The 13,066-nt window shown below is 34.0% G+C and overlaps 2 protein-coding genes across 2 annotated transcripts; both read right to left on the reverse strand.

The window, feature by feature from the left end:
• Positions 1-1,461: 1,461 nt before the first annotated feature.
• Positions 1,462-4,990, reverse strand: LOC106370781 (protein SOSEKI 1-like). The gene is made up of 6 exons (XM_013810771.3): positions 3,480-4,990; positions 3,335-3,404; positions 3,138-3,253; positions 2,560-3,067; positions 2,180-2,284; positions 1,462-2,100 (listed from the first exon to the last, which is right to left on the reverse strand). Exons 1-6 carry the CDS (start codon positions 3,616-3,618, stop codon positions 1,902-1,904), a joined length of 1,137 nt encoding a protein of 378 aa, XP_013666225.2. The 5' UTR covers positions 3,619-4,990; the 3' UTR covers positions 1,462-1,901.
• A 1,729-nt stretch (positions 4,991-6,719) lies between these two features.
• On the reverse strand, positions 6,720-10,211 carry LOC106400324 (cation/H(+) antiporter 23, chloroplastic). The gene is made up of 4 exons (XM_013840697.3): positions 9,868-10,211; positions 9,315-9,771; positions 8,428-8,969; positions 6,720-8,239 (listed from the first exon to the last, which is right to left on the reverse strand). Exons 1-4 carry the CDS (start codon positions 10,120-10,122, stop codon positions 6,893-6,895), a joined length of 2,601 nt encoding a protein of 866 aa, XP_013696151.1. The 5' UTR covers positions 10,123-10,211; the 3' UTR covers positions 6,720-6,892.
• Positions 10,212-13,066: the final 2,855 nt, after the last annotated feature.

A 13,066-nucleotide genomic window follows, 5' to 3' on the forward strand; every position in this document is an offset into this window, starting at 1 on the left:
AAAAAATCACAAATATCAATATTTATAGGAACGAATATCCAATTTGATCCGTTATATGCATATATATACATATATTTAAAGAATTATATATAAATTATATATTATAGTTTATATAAATTTTACAATATTTTTGTTTTTAAATAATTTCATTTTAAGAATTTTATTTTTCAAGTATTATTTTGAAAAAAATGTCATTTAATATTAATTAACAGTATTTTTATATATTTATCAACCATCTTTATATACTTTTACATACACATACATGTGCACATTGACGTGAGCACCTTATAACTAAGTATTTACCACAATTGAAATATCTAATTTTTTTGGAAGTTAAAATATTCTTTTTCTTAATGTTTCTTTCACTATCGACCAAATTGTAGTAAAATGATTTGTCTTAATAATTTTTTTTTCTTTTTTTTTAAACTATTATCCGTTTAGAAACTATAATATGAAACTATTGGTTCAACATCACGACTATCTAAGAAAACAAACAAGTTATAGTAATTTTTGATTATCACATAAAAAAAACCAAAAAATCAAACATTTTAACCAAACAAACCAAATAAATATTGATTTAAAATGATAGTTATATTTTAGGTGATTAAAAACCAAAAAAACAACCTAAAACCGAACTGATATCCAGATTAATGTTTATTTATTAAAAAATAGCGAAACTAATAATCACATTTCCGTGCAATGCGCGGATTATTACCTAGTTGGAGATTAAATTACAAATAAACTTTATAAAAAAAAACTTTATAAACAAAGGAATTTGAACATTATCTAACATGCAAAAACAATATTCAAACATAATTCACCAGAAACTACTGAATCATATACGTGGTGACGATGAAGGAGAAGCAAGAGAAGAAGAGAGACTCATGGAAGAAGGAGAAATCTCGCCGCCTGCAGGCATATCCTGAAGAACCGCTAGAATCCGGCTGATGCTCATGGATCTCGCTGACCGGAAACTATGAAGTCTCTTCATCGTGATTGACTTAGAGAAAACACTCGAAGATCTTCATCGTGTTTGACTTAGAGAAAACACTCGAAGATGTAGACAGAATAAGATATACAAGAGCTTGAACCAGAGCGAAAATGCTCACTTTCATCAGCATACCTTCCAAGCTTCCTTCCATTAATGATATTAAGAGTCACACAAGAATTATATACTGCACCGTTGACTTTGTTATTGTTGTTCTTGTCTTAAGATGGATCGATGAGTTAGAGATTTAATTTTTTCAGGCAAAGTCACTTGTTTAAATAGGGCTTGACACAAGAGTGAGCCTTATTTGACCAGAGTCAAGAACGTCGAAGTAACGAAATAAAATTATAATATAGTTTATAGAGGCCTTAAATTTCCATTAGAACTTTCAATCATATCTGGTCAAAGCAGACGTGAAGTTTTCGATTAAAAATATTCTAAGACAAAATGATATGTACTAGAAACAGAATGAAAATTCAAGATTTTATCTTCGAAAACAAAACGACAAAGATCATGTTGTATTTATTTAGTTCATGTGCTTAATTATTCTCAACCTAATGTATCAATATAAGTAACATGCATGCACTGACGCACATGATGGCATGAACATACGTGCGCGCGTACGTAAGATATAACCGTATATATAAAGGTTTTAAAACGTGAACGAAATAAATATCTGTTTGCATTATATCAAATAATGAGTCATTAAGACATAAATGTTCAAATTGTGATCAATTGAGCATCTAAAACCTTCAGTTAGATTACCCAAACCCACTTTATGCCAAAGACCTCATGATATTCTAACAATTTGTGCGCTTCATCAAACTGAACTTCACTGAACTAGTGAAAATTTTACCCGTCTGCATCCATTCACATATCGCACAGCTAGATAATCAATCATAGTTAAGCTTCATTATTCTTTGAGAGTAGCTCTCACTACACGTTGATGTCCTGATGGATCTCCCGAAATGTTTCTGCAGCGTTGCTGGTTCGGTCTAATGGTATTATTTCCCGTCATCAAATCATCATCCTTCGACAATGAACTCTTCATTCTTAGACACAACTTCATGTGTGAATGCATCTTCTCGGGTTTGAATGACTTCCCACATTGCCTATATTATGAGTTACCATCCATTTTAATTACATCAATCCTAATAATATCATTAAGTGATAAAAAATAGTTAGGCTTACGAGCATAGTGGAGCCATTGAAGGCTTGCTTGAAGCCACCTTTGGTTTACAAAATTCAATTGTGTCTTTCATCTTTATGGCATTCCATGCCCCTTCAAAGCTTTTTCTATATAACCAAAAGAAAAAACATGTTACCAATTTGATATAAATTGTTGATATAGTATAACAAATATTATATAATTTAATTAGCTTGAGAGCGCCAATGATATGAGAACTAGTCAGCTAAAAAGTAATGATTTCTAGTTGAAATATATCAAAGAGTACTAGTCCCAATCATATGCGGCAGTAACAGCTAAACAGTAACGATTTAAATATTTAAATCGTTAAACAACTATTAATAAATTGATTAAAAATACGAGTAGGTAGTACTTTGGAGCGTACCGAGCATTGTGCTGTTGGTATTGGAATCTGGGTTCATCTTCCCAAGCCGCACCAAAAGACCTTGACGCAGACTTATTCAAAGGCACTAATACGGCGTCGTTCGTGTCCAAACCACCGCACTTTATCAAATTCCTTAGCACTTGCGAGGCACGCGCGCTCGAATAGCTCTTACCTTTAATAAAACTCGAAGACGACGTCGTCGACGATACACTTGTTCGACCTGACTCTGTATCGTTACCCGACACTTTTCCTGTCGACCCGTCTCCTTGGCCGGATACTTTTTTCAGACCTGGTTTCTTTAGAACGAACGTTTCTTCTTCGTTTGTGGTGGATTCATCGGTGACCGTCGACGTTGTCGCCGTCGAACGTTGAGAGCAGAAGACGGGAGACTCTTTGTGGATCATGTCCGACGTAAACTTCGACTTCAGTAGATTTTCTTTAGCGTCAATACTGCCGTCACCGACGTTTCTTGTCTTCCAAGCTTTCTTTTCCGGATGAGGAGACTCCTCTGTTTTAAAATATTAAGAACCCTAAATTAACCTCAATTCATGGAATATAGTGATAACTACATGACATACCCTTTGGATTGTTTAGAAGAATCTCAGATCCTTTGAGAACGTATTCATTATCGGAGATGGGAGTAATAAGATCGTCATCCAATAAATCTTGCCAGACATATCCATTTTTATACCTCCTGTAACATCCCAAGATCCATATTCAAACCACTGATACATATATAAATCGGTATAATCAATAATTTACGTAATATTTTTACCTTTTACACGACCAACAGTATTGGTCTGGCATCGCACTCCCTCGTACACCCGCTAACCATCGCTTCACATCTACGTTTCTAACACAATTTTAGATGAGACTGATCGAGATAAAAGAGATAAAGAGAAGAAAGATCAATCATTAACCTCGAAGAAAGACACCATTACGGGAGAGATGATGAACAGACAAGAGATGAGGCTGGTCAACTTGACCAGAACGGCTGCTAAGGAAATATACTAATTTCACTCTTCTTACTTCTCCAGCTCCACCAATATTACTTTCCATCTGTCTTTTTTGTCTTCGAATTTATTCCTTGTTGAGTCTTTTGCAAAAGAACTTGTAGAAGCCAAAGGTACTTAGATTTTAAACAATATATATGAAAAAGCTCTCAAAGAGTTTCGTTTATCTGCTTTTCAGACAACAAAGCGACAAGAGATCGGACTTAAAAACAAGTACAAGGGCTTCTTTTTCTTCTTTTGTTAACTTATAGACTCTTTTAAATTTGATTTTTGAGAGCAAAGGTTAGTTTATTCCCTGAATTTTGAATGTATAATAAAATATTTAGGTAGAGACAAAAATAAGGCATGTTTGTGGAGACAAACCCAAACATATGCATAGACAGAGGTGAAAAAAGTCTCTGCGGATTAACGGAAACTGCTTATGTATAGTTCGAGTCCAAAAATTAAGCATAGGGTTTCGAGCTCACTCACCTTTTGTTTTGCTTCCTTGGTAAAATATATTTTTATGGAAGTTCTCTCTCTTTAACTCCTTTTAATGTTACCTTAAAGGCCTAAAAAGCTTAAACAGAAAATATCTTTAAGAAAGAAAAGGTCTTGAGTAATAAAATAGTTTTTTGACGTCGAAGAAAAAAAAAAAAATCTTGCAGGAGATATTGATGGATTATGGTTAAAGACTTAAAGTGGTCTTAGTCTTTGTAAATCTAAAGATAGAAAGAAGAGAGAGAGACTTTTTAGCAGATTTGTCGTGATTTAGTGATTTAAGAGCATGATTAACTCAGGATTCTTAGAGTGGAGTTATTAGCGGAAGTTAAGAAACACCCACTAAAAAAATCTCGGGTTAATCATTGTCTAACATTTGCGTACCTACCACCTTTGAGAAATTTATTTTGTGTATATACGCAGGATATTTGTCTATTATACGAGATTTTAAAAATATCCAACTTTTAGGTTTTACCATAAACACAATCCAGAAGACAAAAGGCATAAACAAATCCCAATTATTTGAACTGTAATCTAATAAGGGAATGTTGAGTCGCCTAGGGATAAGTAATATTAGATGGATAAACTAAAATATATCTTTTCCTTTGAAAAGAACCAAATAAGAAATAAAAATGAAGATATATGAACTAAGATGATAAAATACTATCTCATTTGAAGTGTTTCAAGAAAAGAAAAACTATCTCATTGAATTTTTTGAACTATCCCTTTAACATGAACTCATGACTAAATCAATTTCATTCAAACTTACGAAATTATTTTGGCTAACACGTAAAATAAATATTGACAAATTATTATGGTAAATAGTGAAAATTAGAATGTAAATGATCTAATAAAAACACTCAATAAGTTCTATTTTGTACTCTGTAATAAAGGAAGCCGAGTTAATTAGATAAAAAATGAAGTGGTTATAATTAATTTAAAAAGAAGGGGAATATGTAAAAAAGTAACTTAAAATTAGGTAAATATTATTGGGAAAATTGTTTTTTTAGAACAAAAAAATGATAACTATGTCCTTTTACACTAATCTCATATACTTTATGTCCCATTAGACTAATTATTTTGAAAATGGCAATAATACCCTTAAAGTTGTAATTTTTAAATATAATAAATAATGGGTTCGATCGATCCAAAATTACAAGGTCGAATGGATCGATCGATCCTGATCATTATTCAGAACAAAAAAAAACACGAAGCATATACAGATCGACCTGGTCCATTTCACTCGATCGGCAAAGGTCGATTTCATACAGATCGACCGATCTCGAATTATAGACAGATCGATCTCGTGCCCATGTAAGTATTCCAAATCGATTTCCTGGTTTTCTCCGGTTATATCCGGTTTGATTTCAACTTGATTTGAACCGACCAAACACGATTTCAACTCTTTAAACTCGATTTTTTTTGGGATGAAACCCATAATTTCTCATCTCCTTCACGGACAAAGGGGAAAAAAATCAAAGTCTCAAGTTCATAAAACCTAACTCACTCAATTTCACACTGATTGGTAGAAATAATGTGATTTTTTTGTGAAAATTTTGTGAACAAGCAATGGAATATAGAAGACGGCGTGAGAAGAAGGTTACCACGTTTTTTTTTGCTGTTTTTTTTTAAAATCGTTTTTTTTTCAAAATATGAAAGTGGATATTCTCAAATATTTTGTTTTCATATTTTTTGGAACTGATTTCTTATCCGTAGAATACAACTAATCTGTAGAAATCGATTTTTACAGGGTTTTAGAATTATAGTAATGTGTAGATTTTGATTTCTACATGTTTTAGATTTACAGTAAATCTGTAGAAGTCGATTTCTACGTGTTTTAGATTTATATTAATGTGTAGAGTTTGATTTCTAAAGATTTTAGATCGGTAGGTTAAGCGCAGAATATGTATTCTAAATATTTTTTGAATATTCTTATTTACGTAAATCACGTATTCTAAACATTGTAGATTCAGTGAAAAAAATAGATTTCATTTTCTACTTCGTAGAATGCCATTTCTACTTTATTTAGAACATAATCTGAAAATTATGATTTAAACCCTTTTAGAACTGAAAAAATACCACTAAGTTCATATATGTATTTTATCAATAGTTACTATTTTCCAAAAAAAATTTTGTTTGTAAAACTATTTATTAAATTTATTTTCAAAAATATTAAAGGATATTATAGATAAAAATGACATAAAATAGATATTAGTCTAAAAAACGTAATTATCATTTTTTTGCTCTAAAAAACAATTTTCCCAATATTATTTTGTACTTCATATATACTCACCGGTGACAAAAAAAAGAGATGAATATATATTCTTGCCTTTTATAGATCTTTGACTAGGACTAGCGTATATGTACACTATTTTCTTTCTTATAATATTCATACTTTTCTGGTATTCTCTTCAGTTTGAGACTTTGAATAGAGCTCCTTCAGGAACGATTGTTGTTATTTCTCATAACATTTTTCTTTCTTGAATTCTGACTTTCTATAAGTTCTACCACGAGGAAGATCGTATATATACGTTAATAAATCATTAATATACATCTTTCCCAAAAAAAATTCGTAGAAAGCAGTAAATAACCTTTTCACGTAAGACTAGCTAGTTTAAAAGATAATTAATACCATTATATCCGAGATAAAAAATATGATAAAACGGGTTGAACAAAAATATTCTTTTCGAGCAAATTAAATTAATCGTTTCACAATGAGAAATTTCGAATTCTCCAAACTGAATACAATTACATTTTTCAAGATCCTTCACATTCATTCTGGCTAATTAAATTAAAAAAAAAACATAGATTCAAAGAGCATATATGTATAATACAACTCATTACCTGTGAATTCCATAGTGGTGCTCCTCTTCTTCATCATCCCCATCATCCTCGTACATAGACTTCATAAATGGCTCAGCATCATGAGTCGTCTTTGGCACAATTCCAATGGCTTCTTGATTGTTACCGACACCTCCTCCGATCGCTCCAACAGCTGTTGCTGCAGCTGCTGCTGCTGCTGCGGCTTGTCTGTTAACGGCAGAGAATTGTTGAATGACTAAAACCGACGCATGCATTGTGAAATTCGACGAAGCTAATGTGTCCCCTATTGTCCCTAGCTCAGGACTACTGCTCCAGTCGTTTAAACCGGCGGTCACCGGAGAATCTGAGTTGTACCCTCTTCCGACAACGTAAAGATCGTACGAGTTATTGTCTTCCATTTCTCTGATCGTAGATATCGTGTCTTGACCATCATTAACCACTTTTTCGATATATTTCACGGAGGAATCGTTCATAGTCTTGAAGTTGAACTCATAGATGCACTCGTCGTCGACTTGTTTCTCCCTCTCGTACTCGGCCGCAACTTTCCCGGCCGAGACTAAAGCTTCGCGTCCCGGGACGAATCTTACTACGGTGAGATTGATCTGGTGTTGTCCGACCATCCGCCATGCGTATGATAACGCCTCCCGGTCGTCTGGACCTCCCACGAAGAGCATTGCCACTCCTCTCTTCGTGGGTTCGCCATGGAACGACTCGGAACGGACCATGGCCATGCCACGGTCGACTAAAATCCCTACGGAGCAAGGCGCATGGTTCAACACGTTTTGGTTGATGTCGGCGTGAGACGAGTTTCCTTCTCCCATCCGACCGTCTGGTGTCAAGTGTTTGTGGTAAGGCAATATGATGAAACAAACTCGCTTGTCCTCGGCTAAAGCGCATATGTCTTCGTGCATGGTCGTGTAAGGAGAGACTGCGGTGATGGTCTGGACCATCATAGCGTCGTTGTTCACTTCCATAGCTTCGAAGCTCTCAGCTATTTGGTCGGACTCTGCTCTGACTCTGTCCGAGAAGTTAGCTTTAGGTTTGTTTTCGTCGTTCATGATTAGCAATGAGGCAGTGGTTCGACCAGTGAGCTCCACAAGGTGAATGGCGAAGACATTGAGAGGTGATTGTTTGGTTGGGTTTGAGACTTGTAAGAGGTTGGTGACCCCTGAGACGTTGGGGAGAATATGGACGCAAGCTAAGACGCGAAACTCTGTTTCTCCTTTGATCTTTTGGACCGTTCGGTGCTTGTAATGAACCAGCCTTTTCTTGGGCTTGTATGCAACTGCGAGAAGTGGCTCCACCACTAGTGACATTACTAGAAGTGCGATCGTCATATGAGTGTACATTGGACTATCCAGTGCCTAACAATTGTAACAAAAAAATTAAACTATGTTTCAAATTTTCGTGACAAAAAAAAAAACTTTGTTTCAAATTAAAATATAGTATATTGCACGATAATGAGTGTAAATAGTAAACGATAAAATATAATTATACTAATTCCCTATCATTCATATATTATTTGTAAGTAGCATATGGTTTCGATTAATACCTTGGTATCACGACCAGCATTAAGGACGACAAGTGATAAGGTTCCCTTGGTATTCATAAGAGCTCCGATAGCAAGAGCGTCACGAGTAGGCATTTGCATGAATAAAGAGACGACCACAGTGGTCACGATCTTTACTAAGAAGGAAGAGCAAATGACTAAAACCATGATGAACTTGTCAGTGAACTTGAGCATGTAACCAATATCAGCTCGTAACCCACAAATGATGTAGAAAAGAGGCATGAGTATTCCGGAGAGGAAGTCATGAAGCTTCTCCTCAATCATGTTACGTATGATGTGGTCGTGCGGGATGGAGAGACCGAACAGGAAGGCCCCCGTTATGGAGTGGACCCCGCACGCGTCCGTGATCAGCCCACATAGGACCACACCTCCTAAAATGAACCAAACGTGGGTGTCTCCAACTTGACCTGCCTTTACGGTTTTGGCGAAGATCCATGTAATTCCGGGACGGATCACGTAGATGCAAAGGAGGACGAATATGAACGTGGTGAGAATCACCCACGGCATCATTTGGTTCCATGTCCCTTTTGTAAAAAAAAAACAACAATCATAAATCTTGATAAAACATATTTATCTATTGGATTCATTCTATATCCGGTTAAGATAATATTCCCTCCGTTTCATAATACTTGACGTTTTGCCTTAGTGCACAAAGATTAAGAAAATTACCTTTTTCTTAAAAAAACATTTTAAAGATATAATTTTAAAATTAGTTAACCAATTATAAAAATAACGGTAAAATCTAATTGGTTGAACAGTTTCCAATAAAGTTAAAGTTAACTTTAAAATATCAAAACTTCGTGTAAATTGAAACAAAATAATCCTTCTAAAACATCATCTATATTGAAACGGATGGAGTATTAATTTACCTGCTTTGTTAAAAGAAGCGAAGGCGAAAACAAGGAGAACCCAAGTGCACAAATCAGTGATAATGGCTGCACACATAGCAGTACGACCCATGTCGGACCGCAACAGCTTGAGATCCGCAAGGACCCTAGCGAGGTCAGGGAAGTTGGTACAGGCCAGCGCAAGGGACCAAAAGACACAGCCAGACTTGATCTTCTCTGGGTCACCATTTCCAGGAAGGTAGTAAAGGAAGACACCAACGGGTAAGGCAATGAGAAGTCCAGCAAAGGCGATGATGACCGGTTTGGCCTCAGTGATCCGCACCATCCTCAAATCCATCCCAAGACCAAGAAGGAAAATATTGTAGACAAGAGCTAAGTTTGCGAATGTCTCAAGAACCATTGTGAATCTGTAGGGGAATACATGCTGGACTATAAACTCTGAGTTCCCAAGCACACTTGGGCTAAACAATAACCCACACTGCAACAAATATAAATCACAAAACACAAATTAAATTACATCATTGCTAAGAGAGCAATAAAACACCAAAAAATAATAATTATGTAGCATACGCACGAGGATCTGAGCTACAAAAGGAGGAAGATAAAGAGGTCGGGTTAGATAGTAGATGACGCGGTAGCTAAGGTTAGCTACAAAAAGCTGCGTGATGAAGAAGGGCAAGGAAGAGGCGAGCGTGCTTCCGCTCTCCCATCCCTTTTGTTCTCTCTTCTCAAAGAGAAGAGATTGATCATAACACACAATTTTTCCAAAACGAGATACGTCAATCTCATAGGCAGTGTTCGTCGTACTATTAGGGAGTCCTGAAGTCATCTTGTCTCACGATGGCTTCTCGGAATCCCTAAAGACGACGGTACTCTCCGTCTGAGACCCCTACGTATTTTTTTTTCTAAACCAAACGTTTTAGCTCATATATAGATATTAAGATATATATGTGTTAACTGCATGAAACAGCTAAAATAACAACCTCATTTTCTACGTTCTTTCTTTCAAACGCGATGGCTAATTATAGCTGATGCTATTAGTTGCCATTGGGGAGATGATTGACCACTCGTTTTAAAATGTTTCTTTTTCTTCTTTTAAAATTGGACTTATCAGAATTATTTAAAGGTTTAAACCGCTGGTTGTAAACAAACACTTGATGCAACAAATTCTTTTTTCTGAGTTTTAATTGTGTAACACACTTACAGTTACAATTCTGGTCTTATTTGGTAACGAATCGTCTTAATTTAGTTTAATATGTTGAGCTACATTACGATTACTAATCTATGAGTGAAGATCGTTCTAGATCACATACAATGTTGTGTTAAGCAAATTCTTTGTTTAAACTTTTGGGTAACAAAATAATTAAAATGTCTAATTTTACACAATTAAATTAATAAAAATTGGAAACAAGTTACATTACAATTAAAGTTTGTTAAATAAAATAAAATGCTAACAAAATTTAATGATAAAATACAATGTTCTAAAAATCGGTTGGCGGTAACTAGGTGCTTTATAGAGGACTAGCGACTAGACAGATTATTCGGGGCCTAAGCGAGGCATAGGCGTTAGCAAATTGTTGATTTATTTTATATATTTTATACATTTGTATAACATATTTTAGTTTTTAAGTTTAATTATAAAATTATTGTGATGAATTATCAAAATTAGATATACAAAACAGAAGAAAGTAGACAAATTTGTAGACTTGTAATAATATTATTGCTTTATTTAACATATATAGACAATTTTAGATTGATTTTAACAAATTTTAACTGATTTAGAACAGTTTAAACCAATTTGAATCATATAAATCGATATAAATCGAATTTTAAGAAAATCGTTTCGGATAGGACTGAGTTGCTGCCTAGGCGGGAGCCTAGGCGCCGCCTAAACACTACAAGAAAACAGCGGCATACTGAGGGAAAAAATCGTCGGTATGTCGTCGGAATAACGCTATTCCGACGACATACCGACGAAAAAAGTCCTCGGAAATAACTCCTCGGAAATTCATCTTTCCTCGGAATATTCCGAGGACTTTTTTCGTCGGAAATTCCTCGGAATATTCCGAGGAATATGTCGTCGGAATATTCCGAGGGATACACTTCCTCGGAATATTTCCAAAATTCAAAAAAAAAATTATAAATTTATTTTTTTAAACTGAAATTCAAAAATATAAAATTAAAATTGAAATAGAAAACATATTTAAAATACAAAAAATAATAAAATAGTTTTTATAAATAAAAAAATGTTTTATAAATACAAAATTAGTTTTAATAAATATAAATATTTTTATAAATATGAAATCATCTTTTTATAAATACAAAATAGTTTTTATAAATAAAAAAATAATAAAATAGTGTTTATAAATAAAAAAAATGTTTTATAAATACAAAATTAGTTTTAATAAATATAAATATTTTTATAGATATGAAATCATCTTTTTATAAATACAAAATAGTATTTATAAATACAAAAAATAATAAAATAGTGTTTATAAATCAAAAAATGTTTTATAAATACAAAATTAATTTTAAAATATGAAATCATCTTTTATAAATCCAAAAATCGAATTTATATACAAAAACGTTTTGTAAAATCGAATTTATATAAACGTTTTGTAAATACAAAAATAATAAACAATTTATAAAAAAATTCTAAATCAATTCAACACAATCAAATCACAATTCTAAACCTATTACACAACAAATCACAATCCTACCCAATCACCCTAACAAAAATCTATCAAAAAACTTCTAAAATCATCAAATCTACTTAAAAACCTTACAAATAGGACGTAAGAGAGTGGGATAAGGTCCTTACATGATTTGTAAAGGAATGGAAAGGATTCGCCGGAGAGATCGTCGCGAGAGAAGGTGGAGAACGCCGGAAGGAGAGAGAGATCGCCGGAGAGGAAGAAGAGAAAATGGGGAAGAAGAGAGAAATGGGGAAGAAGATGCGGTTCGAGTTTATAAAACCTTGGGTCTGACGGATATTTTCCGTCGGAATTCCCTCAGTATTTTCAATTTCAATTTTCGCGAAATATTTGGCGGCTTGTTTGCCGGGTTAAATGAAAATATTCCGAGGAAATTCCGACGGCCACTTAAATATCCGTCGGAATTTCTTCGGAATATTTTCATTAATTCGAGGAAAAAGAATATCATGTGCATGTATTTCTATTAATTTATATTGTTCCTCGGAATTTCCTCGGAATATTCCGAGGAAATACCGAGGAACTAGTGTTTGGGGTTTCAAAACATCAATTTTTTTTGCCGTATTTCATTTCTTATGCAATTGTAATGCATACCATTGAAGATTCTTTGTATAGATGAGCATAAACCATGAAATAACAAATTTCAAAACGAATTGTAAGTATTCCCTTTACCGTTCATTAAAGTGTATAAGTGTTTCTCTTATGTTGTGGGGATTTCGTTCATACAATCGGAAAAGTGTTTATTATAGGGTAATGAACAAATTTTTGACTTCATAATGAACGTAAGACACTTAATAAGGGTTATATAGGTGTTATTCAAACCGCAAAACGTTGTTTTCGGTTTAAAAACCCTATTTCCTCGGAATTTCCTCGGAATATTCCGAGGGAATTCCGAGGAAACCCTTTTCTTCCTCAGAATTTCCTCGGAATATTCCGAGAAAATTCTGAGGAACTAGTGTTTGGGGTTTCAAAATCTCGAATGTTTTTTTATAAACGGATCGATCGATGTATTTATGTCCAAAAACGCATCGATCGATCACTAAGATGGACCAAAGCGTAACA

This window comes from Brassica napus, chromosome C5, assembly GCF_020379485.1.
Source record: "Brassica napus cultivar Da-Ae chromosome C5, Da-Ae, whole genome shotgun sequence".
In the NCBI taxonomy this organism is placed as follows: Eukaryota; Viridiplantae; Streptophyta; class Magnoliopsida; order Brassicales; family Brassicaceae; genus Brassica; species Brassica napus.

Coding starts and splice junctions, on each gene's coding strand:
- LOC106400324 (XM_013840697.3), bottom strand. CDS start 10,122: ATGACTTCAGGACTCCCTAATAGTACGACGAACACTGCCTATGAGATT. Junction 9,772..9,867: donor CTTTTGTAGCTCAGATCCTC/GTGCGTATGCTA, acceptor TATTTGTTGCAG/TGTGGGTTATTGTTTAGCCC. Junction 8,970..9,314: donor CGCTTCTTTTAACAAAGCAG/GTAAATTAATAC, acceptor TTTTTACAAAAG/GGACATGGAACCAAATGATG.
- LOC106370781 (XM_013810771.3), bottom strand. CDS start 3,618: ATGGAAAGTAATATTGGTGGAGCTGGAGAAGTAAGAAGAGTGAAATTA. Junction 2,285..2,559: donor TACCAACAGCACAATGCTCG/GTACGCTCCAAA, acceptor TTGGTTATATAG/AAAAAGCTTTGAAGGGGCAT. Junction 2,101..2,179: donor TCAATGGCTCCACTATGCTC/GTAAGCCTAACT, acceptor CTCATAATATAG/GCAATGTGGGAAGTCATTCA.